At 42.3% G+C, this 20,395-nt stretch overlaps 1 protein-coding gene across 8 annotated transcripts in view; it reads right to left on the reverse strand.

The window, feature by feature from the left end:
* Nucleotides 1–20,395, reverse strand: part of FMNL2 (formin like 2) — a 342,363-nt gene that overhangs the window by 110,621 nt on the left and 211,347 nt on the right. For all 8 annotated transcript variants that reach the window (XM_073634147.1, XM_073634145.1, XM_073634151.1 and 5 more), the window contains exons 5-6: nucleotides 15,288–15,371; nucleotides 9,651–9,803 (exon numbers count right to left, since the gene is read on the reverse strand). In XM_073634147.1, coding sequence (XP_073490248.1) covers nucleotides 9,651–9,803; nucleotides 15,288–15,371 — 237 coding nt within the window. The remainder of the gene's footprint in view (nucleotides 1–9,650; nucleotides 9,804–15,287; nucleotides 15,372–20,395) is intronic.

The following is a 20,395-nucleotide window of genomic DNA, read 5'->3' on the forward strand; positions in this document are numbered from 1 at the left end:
AGGAGTAAACACAAGCTGCAACCACATAAAGCCAACCATAGACAGAGAGAAATTATTCATACCTGGAATTCATCATTTACATGTACACTACGTTACCAAAAGTATTGGGACACCTGCCTTTATACGCTCATAAGCTTTAATGGCATTCCAGTCTTAGTCCGTAGGGTTCAATATTGAGTTGGCCCACCCTTTGCACCTATAACAGCTTCAACTCTTCTGGGAAGGCTGTCCACAAGGTTTAGGAGTGTGTCTATGGGAATGTTTGACCATTCTTCCAGAAGCATATTTGTGAGGTCAGGCACTGATATTGGATGAGAAGGCCTGGCTCACAGACTTCGCTCCAATTCATTCCAAAGGTGTTCTATCGGGTTGAGGTGCAGGCCAGTCAAGTTCCTCCACCCCAAACTCGCTCATCCATGTCTTTATGGACCTTGCTTTGTGCATTGGTCCAAATTATTTGGTGGAGGGGGGATTATGGTGTGGGGTTGTTCTCCAGGGGTTGGGCTTGGCCCCTTAGTTCCAGTGAAGGTAACCCTTATGCCCCGTACACACGATTGGACTTTCCGCCAACAAAACCGTGGATTTTTGTTCGAAGGTTGTTGGCTCAAACAAAGTTTTATTGGCGGAAAATTTGAGAACTTGCTAGCAATTATTTGGTGGCGGAAAGTCCGACAACAAATGTTCGATGGAGCATACACACGGTTGGACTTTCTGACAACAAGCTCACATCCAACATTTTCCGTCGGAAAATCCGACCGTGTGTACGCGGCATAAAGGCATCGGCACACCAAGACATTTTGGACAATTTCATGCTACCAACTTTGTAGGAAGAGTTTGGGGATGAGCTCATCCTGTTTCAACATGACTGGACACCAGTAAACAAAGCAAGGTCCATAAAGACATGGATGAGCGAGTTTGGGGTGGAGGTACGTGACTTACACAGATTCCTGACCTCACCCTGATAGAACACTTTTGGAATGAATTAGAGCGAAGACTGCAAGACAGTCCTTCTCGTCGCATCATTCACTACCCTTAGTGGCGCGAAGGACACATTACCATTTGTCCAACATCAGTGCCTGACCTCACAAATGCACTTCTGGAAGAACGGTCAACCATTCCCATAGACACATTCCTAAACCTTGTGGACAGCCTTCCCAGAAGAGTTGAAGCTGTTAGAGCTGCAAAGGGTGGGCCAACTCAATATTGAACCCTACAGACCAAGACTGGGATGCCAAGTTCATGTGCGTGTAAAGGCAGGTGTCACAATACTTTTGGTAATATAATAGTGTATGTATAAAAGATGAATTCCAGGTATGAATAATTTGTACATAGTTGCATTGGTCCAGCCCATGCCCCTAGGAGCTGAAAATCACTGAAGTAGACACTGCTTTATCCAGTGATTTCTACTTTCAAGACTTGCACTGAGCTGCATTCTGAATGCAGGGGGTGCACTGGACAGATGGCTTGGCAGGGGTGCCAATCAAAGAATGCCATGGATTTTCTGAATAAATGCCAATCAATCTCTGATAAGATGAGGTGGAGAGCAAAAAATCACTGCCCTGCCTCTCCACCTCGTCCAATCAGAGAATGCTTTTCCTTCATTCAGAGAAATGGCATCTGTGGTAAGTGGCTGACCTCCTGCTTTCAGATTGCAGAACCTAGTGAAGAACACTGGAGTAGCGGTGCCTAGTAGAGTAATTTTCAGCTTCCAGGGGCATCAGTCACATATAGTATATACAGTACATAGCTATATTGCTCCAAGCTGGACTATGTAACTATGTATAAAATATCCATACCTGGAATTCCTCTTTAAGGGGTATAATCATAATAAAATTCACTGTCCAAAAGTCTCAGCATTCCACCACCTGCTGTCACAAATCATACACATAATGGGGTTGATTTACTAAAGCTGGAGAGTGCAAAATCTGGTGCAGCTCTGCATAGAAACCGATCAGCTTCCAGTTTTTTTTTTTTTTATCAAAGCTTAATTGAACAAGCTAAAGTTATAAGCTGATTGGCTACCATGCACAGCTCCACCAGATTTTGCACTCTCCAGTTTTAGTAAATTGACCCCCTTGTGTTCAATATGTGTATTTCCAATGATAGTCAGCCCCATCCAGTGGCCATCATGCAGTATTTTCCTAAAATGAGTCAATAAGGGAAAACACTGCATTATGGCCACTAGATGGAGCTGACAGTGATAGAAAATATACATATTAAATACAGTAAAGGGATTATTTGTGACGGTTGTGTGAATGCTGAGGTATACCCACAGTAAATTTTAAATAAATAGATCCGATAATGACTGTTAGCTGATTGGGAGCCAGTAGCAATAATTCTCAACTGTTGATGACTGTTGGTAGAGATAAAGCGATGGTTAATAAATTCTGCTCAGTTATGGAAACATTGCCTCCCTGCTTATATACATAATGAATTAGCAACAGCAAATAGACAAATAAGTCAACTGACCTTAATAGCCTAAAAAAAAAAATCACTTCTGAAAGGGTTAATACATTTTTCGTTAAGCTGAAGAAAATGCCGTGTAAAAAGAGTAGAAAAGCAGCCCACTGGGGACAGATAATATAATTTGTGGCATCAGAGATTGCATGCATCAACATGGCAACGGAGTATACACAGAAGTTTGAGGTGGTAACTTCATAATGCAGCGCGTCCCCATAGAGCGATGCCTTTTCACCCAGAAGGAATATGCTCCTTATTTAAACAGAACATTTATTTCTCCTAGACTAAACACCAAAGTCACGTGCCTCCATCTGTCAATACGGGTGGAAGCTAACATGTTTTTTTATTAAAAGAAAAGCAACAACAGCAGTTATATAAAAGACGTATGGATCTTCAGATTGGCCGCAGGGCAATGGAACACTGGGGCTGGGGAGGTTTTGTTTTTCGAAAGTTCAAGCAAAGAGGAGCTCCAGTCTAATTAAAATCTTTTCTATAGTTTCTAATGAAAGAGATATTAACAATCTGGTTTCTGTTTCCGAAGTTTGTTGGGGTGGGAACATGTTTAAGAATAGTTATAGTTGGGGTTTTCTTCCAATTTAACTTCCAAAAGTGTTTTAGTGCCCTACATCTTTTATCCAAACTCTAAAATGTTGCATTCTTTAGTTTGAAAAGCCAGCTGATATGCATGTTGGGCCGGTGACATCACAAGGGGGCGTTGCCCCCGCCGACTACCTATTTAAGAACTGTCAAACGGCAGAGCAGGCATTCGGTGGTTAGCCTTTGCTAGGGGTGGAGCGTTTTTTTTTCTTTTTTTCTGGTCTGGCGTTGCAGTGGGCGTCGTGATTGACGATGGATATACATCGGGGGACATTGTTTTTTTATTTTTTTAATAAAGAAATTGTCAAAAACTGCCTCCTGTCTTTATTTATTTTTGACAATGGGTAGGGGTACAATACTCATTGACATGGTGGGGGGGCAGGATCTGGGGGCACCCTTGTTAAAGGGGGCTTCCATATTCTGATAAGCCCCCTAACTGCAGACCCCCACAACCACCGCCCAGGGTTGTCGGGAAGATGCCCTTGTCCCCAGGTGCTTTGAGGTGGAGGGTAGAGCCCCCCTGCCCCAAAGCACCCCCCCACGTTGAGAGCTTGACCTTCATGCCATTTTTTCTCACTTTTTTATATTGCTGGCAATGGTTTTTTTTTCATTCAGCTGTCAGCGGGGAAGCCTGTTGACAGCTGATGACTCATCCGTTGTTAAGGTCGTAGCGGCTGGCCTCCCACTCCACTCCTTAACAACCAGCTATTCACTGTGTCCTGATTGGGCAAAGCTTTGCCTAATCAGGGCTTAGAATGCACTATTCACTGCATTGTGGAGCCCTCGACGGGCGAACATCCCACTGAGCTCCCCGCAATTTTAGGTGTTCGAACAGGCAATGTTCGAGCCGAACTTTTGCTCGGCTTGAACTTTTCGTCCAACTCTAGTCAGCATAACCTGGGATATGCCCCCTTATTCTTATCCCAGAAAGTTGGGATATATGCTACAACGTATGGAGGTCCACAACAGGCTGGTAACTAAAAACTACAGCAGGGTTCAGCTGGTCCTGATGCTGGTTGTCCTTGAAACAGCAGTAGGTGGAGTGGCTCCTCAAAATTAGGGGTACTCTTTTGGTTTGGAGAACCTATTTTTTTGTTCAGACACAGGTTTATAAGTATTTAGAGCCTATCCTTTGCTGTTCTCCAGCAAGAAAAAGCCTAGAAGCCTTATGTGTGACCATGCCACCAGGGCCAGTGCAAGGATTTTTGTCTACACAGGCGAAGGTGCATTTTCCGGTGTAGGGATGTGCAAGACTGTTCTTATTTTATTGATTCGTGCTATTTTGTCTCTTCTAGCTGAAGACAGATATTTTCAAAATCCGAAAAACCATCAAGTTGCTGGGGATTTGGATTGTACCTCCCTTCATCTTGGCGCTCTAAGGTGGCTGCCTAAGCTGCCGTATGCTGACGCCGGCCCTGCATGCCACCTCTCATCAAGACTTTGGATGGCCAAGGGCATGTTGACCATGAGAATTTTACAACTGCTCTTAATTTGTCCGAAAACTGTGATCTCATAAACTCATAAACTAACACTTTTGTTGTTAACTAAAGTACAAGTACCATGAGCCATGAGCAAATAAAAAGGAGAGAGGACTTCTGGATAGATAACAGAAGGTTTACATGACAGGTCTCTAAAGCCTAAAATAAGAAACAACTTGTCCATGTCTTTATAGTCATGTGCCCCCTTCATATTGATTCATGATTTTTCTTTTTAAGTTAAAGCGTTACTAAACCCAGGACCCTGCATTCACTATATCTGGTCTCCCACAGTACACAGAACATGGAAATTATTTTAGTAAATCTAAACGGCTAAATACCTTTACTCATCAGCAGCATATAGCAGTCTTGTGACTTTTATCAGTGTCTGGTTGAGTGTTGGTTAAAGTGATATTAAAGTCTTGTTTTGTAAAAAAACAAAAAAAACCAAACATGTTATACTTACCTGCTCTGTGCAGTGATTTTGCACAGAGCAGTCCCGATCCTCCTCTTCTTGGGTCCCTCGCTGACACTCCTGGCCCCTCCCTCCTGCCGAGTGCCCCCACAGTAAGCCGCTGCTCTGTGTGTCCATTCAGACATGGAGCTGCGACTCAGCCCCGCCCCCTCTCTCTCCTCATCGGCTCATTGACTTTAAATTACAGCAGCGGGAGCCAATGGCGCTCGCTACTGTGTCTCATCCAATTTAGGAGGGAGAGTCCCGGACAGCCAAGTCTCCCATGCAACATCGCTGGATCGAGATGGGGCTCAGGTAAGAATTAGGGGGGGCTGCTGCACACAGAAAAAAACCTTCTGCCTTCAAAACCACTTTAAAGCTTGTAGGAGGAGTTTTCATTCTCCTCTGACTGTCCTATGAGGCTGCATGACCCCTGGCTTTCTGTCTGGACAGTGCTGGTTGGCCCTGTGCTGATCACGAGCACTCTCCCAGAAAAAGAAACTCTAGCAATTTACACCAAACTTAGCATGTGAAGAGCACCCCCAAGAACCTGTACTATCAGCAGATGGATTGGGTACTGTGGAAGAAGGGGAGGATCAGAGAAGACAGGATCAAAGAACCTTTCTACACAATGCAGAGGATTAACCGTTTATGTTCCATAGTGAGTATAACAAGCATGCTTTATTGCATATACAGACTGATTTCTCTGTTGTGGGTTTAGTAACACTTTAATGCCTCAAACACCGAGTTTTTAAAAAGATCACAAGGCTTTTGCTGAACCAAAACAATGACCCATAGACATATTTTTTAGCCTGCTGCACCCCATCTGAACACCAGTGAAGTCCCTACTGTGGCACTTCAAATACTAACCAAAATATCCCCTCACCAAGGTCAAGGAAGGTTGGTGTTTCTGTTCAGTAGGGCCATAAGATGCTTTAAAACTCCATAGATGGGTTGGGAAGTGCAGGCACTCATACCTGTCATGAAACCATTACCCAGAAATACCTTCTTCTCTTTCAGGGTTTTTTTTTTTTATCATTTAAATTTCTTTATTTTAGTTGTCATACATACAATTAAACAATAAACAATTTCATTAATCCATCAATCATATGAGCTCCAACGAATCCATTCAAAATCCAATTAATATCATTTCTCCTATCTTAAATACATCCACAGAAAAAACAATAACTAGTTATTTGAGATAGTCCCCATTCTATCTTCCGTTAGACCTGCTTCTCTTGTATGCCCTGACAACATACTTTACTAAGAAGAAAAACCTCTACATATCTGAAGAGGCAAAATGAGAAAGTAAGAAGCCCCATGAGGGAAAGAATTCCTGAAAAAAAAATACAAAGAGAGAAGAAAAAAAAAAACACTGATAGGCAAGTTCACTATACCATCATCCACGGAAGTAAGGGCACCCCAAGCCCTCCCCCCCCTCCTCTCTTTTTCAAATACTCTCAGGAGCAAAGAGGGAACTCTCTTCCTCCGAGAATTTAAATGTATTCTATTGGCCCCAAGTTTCTAAATATGTCTCCTTTCGATTTTGAGCCGATAATAACAAATCCTCGAACCTATTAACCTCTTCAATTCGTGTGACCCATGTAAGAATTGTGGGAGGGCTCATATTTCTCCACTGCCGTACGATACATGATCTAGCAGCGTTAATTAGATGGCGCAAAATTAATTTACTATATGTTTTCCCCGGTATGTTTGAGACATGTAACAAAAATAGGGCTGGATCTTCTGGGAGGTTATACTCAGTAAATGTCTGTGCTATCCGCCGTATCTCCCTCCAGAAGTGCTCCAGTTTTGGGCAGGACCAAAGAACTTGGAGTAGAGTCCTTCTTTCCTCCTGACACCTCCAACATTTGTCCGGGATCTCCGGAAAGAATTTATTAAGTAATGAGGGTGTACGGTACCATCTTGTCATTATTTTAAAATTAGTTTCTTGGATTCTTGCGGATATTAAAGATTTCAACGCAAGATTTACTATCTGCCTATGTTGTGCCTGGGTGAACGTCCTGTCTAATGTCATTTCCCACTTCCTTATATATGGAGGGACATAATCCTCTTGGGGGGCAACCAGTAGTGCATACATTTGCGGGATTAAGTGAGAACAAGGTACCGTCTCCTCACATAGTTGTTCTAAGGGTGTCAATGTTCGTTGAAATCTGTCCGGAGCTGGGAGAGTGTTAAGGAAATGTCGCAACTGAGCTTCACTCCAGAAATCAAGACAGAAACGGTCGTTGGATGATGTTAGTTCAGGAAATGAGGGCCATGTCCCAGTCGCTATTTGTATAAAATGCGAGGCCTGAAAACATTGCGAGTCTGAAAGTTTCCTGAAGGGTCCCTCCTGTAGTCCCGGAGGGAAATGAGGATTCCCTACAATAGGGTATAGGGGGGAGTTGACAGATGATAATAAAGTGGTGGAACATATTCGGGAGCAAATACGCAGGGTAGAGCCCAAGGTTGGGTGCTTTTTGAGAACTAAACTCAGGTCTCCAAAGCACCAAACTGCACGACGCAATGGGACCTCACACTGTGATTGCTCGATCTTTGGCCATATTTTAGAGCTTGCATGCCTACACCAGTCTACTAGTCGTGCCATATGAGCCGCCTGATAATATTTCTGCATATCTGGTACCGCTAACCCCCCCCCATATTGTTTAGGCATTGTCATTAAACGGCATTAAATTCTGGGCCTTTTATGGGCCCAAATGAATTCAGTTACCATCTTATTAGCCTGTTTAAAGAATTCTGGGGGTATATGAATGGGTAGAGTTTGAAAGAGATAGGAAAATTTTAGGGTTTTAACTGTATCCTGCAAATTAGTTCTTGTCCACTGCATACTGTTAAGAAAAATGTAACAGACATCACCTAATCAATGAGCATCTAGCACTGAATGCTGGGAAAGCTATAATGGAAATACTTGGAAGAACGCTAATAAACCTTGCGCCGTAAATATATGATTTAGTTAGTGACATTTTCTCTCTAAAATCAAAGCAGCAGACAATCCATATAATAAGTGTCTAACATCTGTTGTGACTGCACTTTAAACTATCCCTGTTAATCATCATGTGATCTCTGCTGCACTGCAGTTTATAGAAGTCAAGCCATTCCTAGTCAATACATGGTTTCCATACATCAGCAAACCCTCCGACAGCTCTATTGATTTTACACTTACGCTGCAATGTACACTAGTAATGGAGGCTTATTTGCACGTGCTGTCTCTTCAAATAGTTTGTGCTCACAAGTCTTGCAGAATGTAAGTTAGGAGTTTATGACGAGCAAAAAAATAATACATTTAAAGGGAGACTCCAGCCAAAGCTTCTTTTTAGCTTAAGACAGAGTAGAGAGGAGTTAGAACCATGGCTGGGTTGTTACTGCTGATCCCCTCTCATGTCCTATAGCAGTGATGGCGAACCGTGGCACCCCAGATGTTTTGGAACTACATTTCCCATGATGCTCCACTCCAGTGCAGAGTGCATGAGCATCATGGGAAAATATAGTTCCAAAACATCTGGGGTGTCAAGGTTCACCATCACTGTCCTGTAGGCATCTCGAGCAGCTCCGATCCTCTGTTCACATCTATGCAGTTGACGTGAGTATTTATAGGGATGCCCATTCTGTTCCTTACCCCCCATACTTACCCCTATTATTTAGCTACAATATTATACCATATGGTTATGTCTCTTTGTAGATCACCATTGCATTCTCCCCTGAGGAGTTAGTATACCCCAATGAAACATATCAGGCCTACATAGATGCATGATGTCCATACAGATGACTTTATTTGTATTTTACATTGTTTCATTCAAGACTTTTAAACACCATCCAGCCCTTCCAGTGGCCTATGTTGTGTAGGACTTGTCTTCACCCCATGATATGCCAAAGTACCATGGCGTCAATATGTATATGTGGTTTTTAGCATGCCTTGCTTGCTATGATTTTGTGTAAGCAATTTTTGTCATTGAGTATGCTGTATATGATCTCACAAGGTGTAGTAAAATGTTCTTTGCAATGACTGCTTTTTGGTATACATCTCTCTTTTAAAGTCCAAAACCCCCCCTTTTTTGTCGGATATTATGTAATAAACTCATACAAGTAATACTGTGCTTTATATCCTATGTGCCTACTCTATATAGTGAAAGTCCCGATGACCAAAATTCTCTTTTTTTCTGTCATGATTGGATGATGGAAGTCAGCAGAACTTCTGCTCATTTACTAAACTCTGGAGCAACTGCACTTTCTAAAGTGCACAGTCTATTTGCTTTAAGTAAATCAACCCCATTATGTATTAAAAGGATTTGCTTGATTTTAACAAATTTTGGTTATAAAGCAAATTCTACATACAGAGAGCTGTACAATCTATTGATTTGTGGTCTGTACCTGCTAAGAGAGTATTTTATTACTTAGTTCTTCTTGTCTTCATTACCCCTCAACAATCTTAGATACAATGGATTCTGGTTGTATCCACGTTTCATGAACAGATGCTCTACTCAGGGACACTGAATAATGCAGACAGACATTCTTGCAGTTATCCTGCCCACGTTTGTTGTAGAAATTGGGCGCAAATGGGTATTTTTCTCAAATCCAGCCCACCACAGTGAAAAACATGTAACATCTCATATATACATAAAGAATTAACTCAAATAACTTACCTTAAGGTAGAATGTCTGCCTGACCGAGTAATACTATTCCCAACAGGAGAAGGTAGGTTACCACCTCTATGTAAGTCCTCAATAGACCGGCTCCAATGTTTTGACTTGTCAACATTGTTTTCTACATTATTCTCCAGACACTCAAAATCAAACCTAAGGAAAATAAATAAATGAATGAAAATGGAAAAATGGCTACAAATTATTTTATTTTAGTTTTTTTATTTATTATAGGTACTTATATAGCCCCGTCAATTTACACAGAACTGTATATATTCACATCAGTCCCTTCCCTCAAGGAGCTTACAATCTAAGGTCCCTAGCTCGCCTTCATATATACAAATATATACACTATATTACCAAAAATATTGGGACACCTGCCTTTTCACATGAATTTTAACAGCATCTCAGTCGTGGTCCGTAGGGTTCAATAATGAGTTGGCCCACCCTTTGCAGCTATGACAGCTTCAATTCTTCTGGGAAGGCTGTCCACAAGGTTTAGGAGTGTTTCTATGGGAATGTCTGACCATTCTTCCAGAAGAGCATTTGTGAGGTCAAGCACTGATGTGGACAAGAAGGCCTGGCTCGCAGTCTTCACTCCACTGTAATTCATCTCAAAGTGTTCTATCGGGTTGAGGTCAAGATCCAAGGACTTTTTGGACCTTGCTTTGTACACCAAATCATTTAGTGGAGGGGGGAGTATGGTGTGGGGTTGTTTTTCAGGCGTTGGGCTTGGCCCCCTTAGTTCCAGTGAAGGGAACCCTTAAGGCATCAGCATACCAAGACATTTTGGACAATTTCATGCTCCCAACTTTGTGGGAACAGTTTGGGGATGGCCCCTTCCTGTTCCAACATGACTGCGAACCATTACACAAAGCAAGGTCCATAAAGACACGGAAAAGCAATTTTGGGGAACTGCACAGAGTCCTGACCTCAACCTGATAGAACATCTTTGGGATGAATTAGAGTGGAGGCTGCTAGCCAGGCCTTTTTATCCACATCAGTGTCTGACCTCACAAATGCTCTTCTGGAGGAATGGTCAAACATTCCCATAGACACACTCCTAAACCTTGTGGACAGCCTTTCCAGAAGAGTTGAAGCTGTTATAGCTGCAAAGGGTGGGCCAACTCAATATTGAACCCTACGGACTAAGACTGGGATGCCATTAAAGTTCATGTGCGTGTAAAGGCAGACGTCCCAATACTTTTGGTGATACAGTGTATATTTGAGCAGCCATTTTTGCTGTTTGCCCATGCAGGCTGTAATTTCTGCTTAGCGAGGCAGGGTGCCTATTTGATCCTCTTATCAAAGCACAGCAACCAATCAGAACTATGTCAGTAACCAATTTTATGACAGTAAACTGCACCCTGATTGGTTGCTAGAGATTACCGGGCTTTGTTCCTTGCATTAGCTCATTAAAGAGCCTATTGCTCTTCCTCCATGTAGATTTACTGCAACTGTTCAGTAAATGTCAATTATGAAGGTACACTGGACTTTATCCATTGTGACTTCTCAGAAAAAGAGGCATAACACACAACTTTATTAGATTTTCGCTAATTAATTTTGTCTCCGTCCCAGTGACCAAATGGCATGTTGGGTCATGTTTACTCATACACAGCTATCGGCAGACAAGGGGGCCTTTGTGCTGTGTTCCATTTTCAAATGTTAGTAATTCCATTAAAAATGGAATTTTTCCACCATGGCAGATTTCTGGAAAGTGAATAATGCAGCGGCTGCCGCCAAATTTTTATTTTAAGATGAGGAACATGAATTGCACACAAACAACAGACCTAGATTATAAATGTTCAAGCTGTAGGTGCCTTTGATGACCAATGGCTGCTAATGCTGCATTGGCATGTCATCATTTTCTCTTTGTGTATTGTGTGGACTTAGACCTTCCTATGAAGTTTACTTCATTTATACCTCCTGTTGCTGTGACAAATAAAATGAAATGAACAGGGCACAACAAGAGGCAGCCAACCAGTGAGTAGGTCTGCAGAAACAACCCCCCACCCCCTGCAGATCTGCCCCAATTCTACAACCAGAGGGAGGCTGGAGCGACAGGAAGGAAGACACTGCCATTAAAAAGTTAGTTTACCTTTGCAGCAAAATGCACTATGCAGTCAAGGGTGAAATGTACTTTTTAAAACACTGTGTCGCTTTGAAATATGTAGTTTATTTTAATTACCATACCTACCCCACGCAGTTTACCCACAGAAGAGAAAGGAGGTGATCCCTGGTGCCACACTGCAGAGCGGGGTGAAGCTTAGACGGAGGTTTCCCTTTATATATGGAGGTTCAATGTTACATGACTTAGAGGGTGCTATACCTGGATAAGAAGCCATATTGAGGCTTCGGATAGCGTCAACCCCTATATCTACAGACCTTGCAGTTGGCAATCTGCTACATATGATTTCCTGTGATCACCAATCAAACTAAATAGGCGAGCTTTTCTTTCTAATACTTCTGTGTGATACTGGTGTTCTTGGAGGGTACCTATGTGTGATACTGGTGTTCTTGGTGGGTACCTATGTGTGATACTGGTGTTCTTGGTGGGCACCTATCGGCACCCACACTGGCAGTGCCTCGTTTATCTGTTCAAGTTGCGTGATGGAACATTGCATGTAAGACAAAACCATACTCTTACCAAATACCCCTGACGAAGGTGCTTGAACCAGAAACGCGTCGGGTACCGGAGACCACTTTGTACCGGAGAGTAACAATTTTTCATGTAACCTGTTGCGTGTTTTTTTCGTGTTTCTTTTTCATTTTTGTAATATGTTTTGATATGTCTTTTTAAACAAATGATCATTTTATGATCGAATGATTTTATGTATACACAATAAATATATTTATCTAATCTATGTATGTGTGGTTGTTGCCTACAAAGTCCCAACGAAGGGGGTTTTTCTTTTCTGGTGCCGCACATCCGTATAGTCCTGTGGTGGTAACCAAGGTGGCAACCTCAGCCTGGACTCCTGCCAGGCCACACTCCCAATGAGTTTCGCTCCACCCCCCCGGAGCTTAATCATGGGGATATCCCATGCACATGCACGAAACAGGACTGCAATGGTTGTTCCCAGTAGTAGTTTTTCAGCCAGGCTGTGGGCAAACTGCAAGGGGCCTGCAAGTATGCCAGTTAAATTCAACTACATATTTTAAAGCTACAGCGTTTTCAAAAGTACAAGGCACCCCTGGCTGCATGGCGATTTTTACTGCAGTGAACTAACCTTTTGATTTTTATTTTTTTATAATAATAAAAATAAAAAAATACAATTTTTATTTTTTTTAATAGTGTAGGAAATGGTTAGAACTGGTACTAGGGTTTATATTGCTATCTGTGTCCCTGCTGGAGACATTCACCTTCTGTATTTCTCACGGTTATCATAGTTCCCGGGACAAAAATTGATTGGAATTCCACATTTTTGTAGCTGTCCCCATAGCAGGAGATGAGGGAATTCCCACCCATCAGATAAACGTAAACAAACAGCGGAGATAGTTTAAAGGAAAAAATGACATGGGGTTAGAGTTGCCACCTCATTACTTTAAACCCGAACACATATGAATCACACAGGTTCTGGGGCTAATTTAATGCAGATAAGGCACCAAGTGAGTTCATTTCTCCAGGCGTGGGTGCGGCTCAATATGCAACCATATGCAAGAACTTGAACAAAAAGGTCCGGATGGCCGCACGCCAATGAAAAACGATTCTTTATTATAACGATAAATCCATACAGCAAGGGTAAAACCACTAACGCGTTTCACACCTTTAAGGTGTGAAACGCGTTAGTGGTTTTCATCTTGCTGTTTGGATTTATCGTTATAATAAAGAATCGTTTTTTAATTGGAGTGCGGCCATCTGTGCCTTTTTGCTCAAGTTTTTGCATATGGTTGCATATTGAGCCGCACCCACGCCTGGAAAGGGGAGAGATCATCAGGTAACAGACACCTGGAGTGGGTTTTCCTCATTTTAGTTTAATTACCACTTTAATCAGCCACAGAACCTGTGTAATTAATATGTGTTCAGTTTTAAAGGGATGAGGTGGCAACCCTACATGGGTTCCATGTGGCCAGGCTGGTCAGGAAGGGGGGAGGAGCACGCTTGTCTCTGCCCATCCAAACTTATTGCTTGACTCCCACCGAATGGCATCTCCCAATCCTTGCTGTGTACAAAGAGTGGGGGGGGTCTGACACCAAACGATATGTCTGGGGGAAATCCAATACAGCTCACCATCCAAATAACACCATTCCTACAGTAAAGCATGGAGGATGCTTTACATGATGGATTAGAGGTAAATGTCCGCTTCTTAAACTAATATGCGTTTGTAAGGCTATGGTTTTTAAATGCAACAAAATAATGAATAGACACAGACGTCACAAAAGTAATATGTGTTACGTTCTGCTCCTATTCAGCAGGAGGATCTGTTCACGGATTGCCTGCTGATCAGACCAGACATGGTCCATTAGAAAGGGAACTATGAGTTAGCAGCTGATCCTTATATAGAATTATAATCATATCATTTTGGAGGTCAATGGGTTTTTGAATGTTATTATTGTTTTAGAAGAGCAGGGTGATTAAAGATTTAGTTAAAAGCTATAATCTTGCCAGATCTTTTACATCTAGAAGAATTTTTTTAACCACTTGACCTTCGGAAGATTTACATTGTGTTACTTTAACTGACAATTGCGTGGTCGTACAACGCTGTACCCAAATAAAATGTATGTCCTTTTTTCCCCGCAAATAAAGTTTTCTTTTGGTGGTATTTGATCATTGATTATTTTTTGCGTTAAAAAAAAAGAGGCCGACAATTTTGAAAAAAAAAACACAATTTTTTTTATTTTTTTGCTATAAAACAAAAACATCCAATAAAAAAATGTAAAAAAATCTAATTTCTTCATCAATCAAAATTCTGCTACATATTTTTGGTAAAATAAAAATCCCAATCAGCGTATATTGATTGGTTTGCGCAAAAGTTATAGCATCTACAAACTATGGGATATTTATATTTATTTATTTATTTTATCTTTTTACTAGTAATGGCAGTGATCAGCGACTTATAGCTATCCTGCGATATTGCGGCGGACAAATCGAACACTAACTGACACTTTTTGGGGACCAGTGACACTAATACAGTGATCAGTGCTAAAAATATGCACTGCCACCGTACTAATGACACTGGCAGGGAAGGGGTTAACATCAGGGGCGATCAAAGGGTTAAATGTGTGCCTAGGGGAGTGCTTGCTAACTGTGGGGGAGGTGCTTTTACTAGTGGATAACATGGATCGGTGTTCCTGCTTCACAGGAACACAGGATCCATGCCTGCTATACTCACAGAACGGCAATCTGCCTTGTTTACATAGGCAGACTGCGGTTCTGCCTGTGTACCGAAGCATCGGCGTGTGCCGGCGGACAACGTACTTGCCAATCAGCTCCCGCCGGCGGTGCGCGTGCGCACCCCAAACCTTGAAGTGTCAGATCACGTACTAGGCACGTGATCTGGCACAGAGTGGCCGCCCTGCCGCAGTAAATGAACGATGGGCGGTCCGCAAGTTTTAAGCTAGGTCTAATCAAAACATATTTTCAACAAAAAGTGACACAAATCGATGTTATAAGTTCTATTCAATAAATAATTGACTTACGTGACTGCGTATTGTGCAAAGGAAAGGTATTCCACCAGTACATCCAGTCCTTTGTTTTCTTCATTGAGAAATTCCCTCACCCACCTGTCACAATAGAAATGTAATTAGAGAGACGAATTCAGAAGAAACCCAAAAACAGACAAGAATGTTACTGTACTGATATAGGTCCATAAGAACAGGACTATGTACTCTGAGCGGAACACAGCTGTAACACCATTGCAAGAACTGTGAAGAGTTTTGTTGGAACTGTGAATAGTTAGTTTGTCCTGCTATAAAGTGAAAGTTCTGTTCATCCCAGAGAAGCTGACTAAACAGCTCTTTAAAAAGTTCCACGATCAAATTCTATCCAGAATTGTTTCCAGTGTTGCCAGGAAAACAATCATACCAAGGAAAGTTATTAGTAATCATTTGTGGGGTGATCTGGGCAGTTTTAATAAAGGGTCAGAAATGGCATTTGCTCTAGGCCCACAAAAGCGACATGCAAGTATTAGCGGTTGGCTATTATGGTTGTAAAAGACCTCGTAAATCACAGCTCACCGATGCTCTTAGAAACAACAGACCCCTTGTTTTATGGAGTGGAATATCATTTTTCAGTTTATGAGATCAAAGTGATCCTAAATATACTTTATCAAGGTAAAGGGTCATTCCAATTAAAATGGATAATCCTCTTAAAAGATTCTTAGAAATATCGAGGAGTCCAGCAAGGACCTCATTAAGACTGTTAAGATGTCAACAGTATAAGTAAAGACATAGCAAACAATGCAGCAACCATGGGGCCCAGAGGCAGATGGGGCCCAGCAGGAGCATGCATAGGTTAAATACCATGAGGCAGCCATTTTTGCTGCACCCCCATCCTCAAAACATTCAAAAGCTGGGAATCCCCATTAATGCAGCCATCCATCCACAATCCACCAAAAGAAGCAGAAACAGCTAGCAGGGACACCTGTTGGAGATTGTACCAGCTTCTGAATGTTTCTGGTGATCACGCTACACTTTGTCACATAGAAATTCTGGATGCCACCCCATGTGGCAATTTCTGCCAACTCTGTCATGTATTCATGCGTCATTGGTTGCTAGGATGTTGGTGGTTGGAATGTGAGATGTCCTTGGCTGCTAGGATGCTGGTGGTTGGGCTGTACAGCGTCCTTGTTTGCTAGGACGCTGGTGCTTGGGCTGTTCAGCGTCCTTGGTTGCTAGGACGCTGGTGGTTGGGCTGTTCAGCATCCTTGGTTGCTAGGACGCTGGTGGTTGGGCTGTTCAGCGTCCTTGGTTGCTAGGACGCTGGTGGTTGGGCTGTTCAGCGTCCTTGGTTGCTAGGACGCTGGTGGTTGGGCTGTTCAGCGTCCTTGGTTGCTAGGACGCTGGTGGTTGGGCTGTTCTGCATCCTTGGTTGCTAGGACACTGGTGGTTTGGCTGTTTGGCATTCTTTGTTGCTAGGGCCACACAGCACCACTGGTTCTTATGGTGAAGCAGTGCCATCTCAGTAACTCTGCTCTATGTATATATGACAATGCTACTAGCTTCAGTTAGTATGGAGTATGTCTAATTAAAGTGGTATTAAACCCAAAACCAAACATGTAATATTGCAACTGAACAATCATTACATGTGATGGCTGCATTCTCTTTTTTTAGAGTTTTTCCATTTTGTTTTCACCTGGTGATCTGACCAGTAACACAACTATTATTAGTGACTAGTGATGGGCTCGAGCGTGTTTGGATCAAACCCGCCAGGAAGTCGGCACTGCACACCGCCAATCATAGGCAGCGTGTATATGTGCAGATGCCGGTTGGGAAATGCCTCACTGCCTATGAAGCACCCCTGTCAGTGGTAAATTATTTGTCTCATCCCTGTAATTGCTACATCTGCAGGAGAGCTTGTTCTTTTGAAAAACAACAGACTTACTAGGCAGATCACCAGGTGAAAATAAAAGAAAGAAAGCCTAAAAAAAGGAAACAACTGCAGTCACCACATCTAACAATTGGTAAGCTGCAATATAATAAATATTTGCTTTTGGATTTAATATGGCTTTGCATACTAGCACATTATGTGAAACTTACCTTAAAAGGAAGCCCTATAGTGATACGCTGTAACCGCTGAAGGCGCTTCCATCTTCACATGGTCTTCCTTCCGGGTTCACTAACTGCAGCTGTGCGAGTGGCCAGAGCCGCGATTATGTCACTCGCGGGAGCCGCCGTTCATGGCACAGGACTCACTTGACAAGTCTTGTTCAAGCGAAACGCGTTGTCATGGTCACAACCAGCTCAGCCCTCCGCACTGAAGCTGGTTGTGACATCATCCCCCTGGTTACCGGGATTCCATTGGCAGTTCAGCGTTCCGGCCATTCCCGCAGGTAGTCTGTGCTGGCGTGAGGCGTGACGTCCCCTCAGCCAGCCTCTCGCGGTCCTTGATCCGGTTGTCTTCCCCACTCTGCACTGGACCCGCTTGCTCACAATGGGTAGTGACATTGGAGCTTCCCCACCCTCAGAGCGGACCCGCGACAGTCGGCTCTTGAATCCTGTCTCACCAGCCCCACCACCTCTGGTTAATTTCCGTCTATTGGCAGGTAGGCTCCCACAGCCAGGGTTCACTCTTCGGGAGAGGATCCCGCCCTGAGTCATTTACACAACATGGTTGAAGGGATATGGCATGAAGTCCTCCACTATTTAATTGTGACATTGCCTTGTTGACTTTTTTGACTTTGCATTTTAATAAATGTTTTTATTCATGTTAGCTGGTTGGCTTGTTTGATGGACTGACCATTTAAAATATATTTACATAATAATTTAACGTCAATCAATACCACTTTTTCTTTAACCAATTTTGGGATTCCTAGAAAAAAATCCAAAATATTAAAAACTAGCTACAATTTGTTTGTAATATAATGAATGATCTTGCTTTTTCATGTACTCCAACTGAGTTTTTCCTTGGATTTCAGTTTTCATTTCAGTACATACTGCTACACAACAGGAAACTTTTCATGCAAGACTGTGAATGTTATTATTGCTATATTTTTCCTATAAACTTTTATAAACTTTTCTTGTTTTAAGCTAAACCCTGCTTTAAAATCAACATTACAATAATGACAGTTTCCCTTTTCTCCTATACATTGTAAAATGTCCGTGACATACGAGCAGCAATGATGAATGGGGTGTACTCGCCCCAACAAGCTCATCCATATGGAAAAAGCAGACTAAACTTTGCGGTCTGGCTATAAATATCTTTATTTGAAGATGTGGTTTTTCCATTTCACTATACTCCTAATGTTCAGGTTTATAGGAAGCGGCTCACAAATGGGTAACATGACCAGGCTTTTGCGGGCATCCAAATCCGCTCTTTCCCTGGCACAGAATACTGCTTAGATCACCAGTCTGGCAGCATCAAACGGGTTCTTATAGACCTTATAAAAACCTAATAGATGTAATTAATAAATACTCTGCAGATGGATATCCTGCACTACCAGAGGCTGGATAAAACAAAAAAAACAAAAAAACGCTTACAGAGTACATTTAATTGCAGGTAATGTCTACGTGTTCAAACCTGCCAATCATAAAAGGTAAATTATGGAAACTTTTCCGAAACAGAGATGGGGAATTCTGTCAGTTTAAAGTGTATCCAAACCCAAGAACAAAAAATGAAATGTATTGTGGCTTACCAGTCTTCATACAGGAAGAAAAGGACAAAAAAAGAAAATAGATAACAGAACAAAGAGAAGAGAATAGAAAACTAATACAACCACCTCATCTGAGAACTGGTAAGCTGCAAAATATGTCATTTTTGGTTTTGGTTTTACTCCAGTAATTAGGCGGCTTCCCAGACCAGAGCTGTGACATTTCACCAGGTGGTTAATGAATCAATCCCAGCCATGCCAGAAAGCAGGACATAGTGAAAAAGTTTTGTTCAGGACAGAAACAAAAAGTTTCTTCTATCTTCCTGACATTTACTGTATATGTTCCCACTGTTGAGTAACATCCATGTGCGTGTTAATGCTGGATTCCTGATCTCCATTACATGCCTATTTGGCCATTATAATTTATGGTCCAGCACATTCAGTAAGAGGCATATGCCGAGTGTTCTTTGCATGGTGGTGGGCCACATCAATCAACTTGCTGCATGCTGCACTTTTTTTAAATTGAATGTGATTTATATTGCAAAGGACTGATTGTACTTTACATGGATTGATCTTTCACTTGTTCATATCTTCGCTTTTGCACCTTTGGATTGCATAGTATTTATTTATCTATGTGCTATTTTGAGATAGCGATTACACTGCATTATTTGCCATTGCACTTGGCACCAGTGGTGGCTGGTGCTAAACTTTTTGGTGGAGTGCGGCAAACAAACACCCCCAGGTCCGCCATCCACTGTCTACCCTGCACCCACCCCTCCACGGTTCCCTGCACTCACCTATCCATGGTCCCCCGCACTCAGTCCCTCCATGGCTTCCTCGGCTTCTCCCCCCGGCCAACCTGATCCGCCTCCTATCCTGATTGGCTGGGACGAGAAGCCAGAAGACAATAGCGAATACTGATTTGCTAGTGTCACAAGTGGGTGGGTCTGGGGTCCAGAGCCCAATCTCTTTCAAGCCAATTGGAGCCTCCGGCTCTAATCATGTGGCTTGAAAAAAAAAACTCATAGAAACCTATGAGTCCAGCACCCCGCATTCATCCCTGCATGCAAAATAGGGGGGCGGTGCCCCTGCGCCCCTTATGGACCAGCTGCTCCTGCTTGGCACTTTATCTATGTCACTTATCTTTTAGCGCTGCTTACTTTTTATGCAAGTCACTTTGAACTGGTATCACAGTTTATTAATTAGCTGTTTATCCAATTTTTTGACTTAGCGCAGATTTGTTTCGCTAATTGATTACTCCAGTAAGTACACCCCTTTAAAAATTTGCTGGCTTATAAGGGGTTAATTTCATTGTGGTGTATGCCATCTCATTGACTTATGTATTTAATTTAATATTTACTGTTTTACTGAGCTCTGTTTTAATAGCTATTGATATACTCCAGGTGCCACAACATTGCATGCCCCTCCTCTCATTTTGCCCAATCACAGAAGGCTTTGTATTATATGAACCCATTCACAAAACAGACAAAATACAAAGAA

This window comes from Aquarana catesbeiana, linkage group LG06 (assembly GCF_042186555.1).
Source record: "Aquarana catesbeiana isolate 2022-GZ linkage group LG06, ASM4218655v1, whole genome shotgun sequence".
NCBI classification, from domain to species: domain Eukaryota; kingdom Metazoa; phylum Chordata; class Amphibia; order Anura; family Ranidae; genus Aquarana; species Aquarana catesbeiana.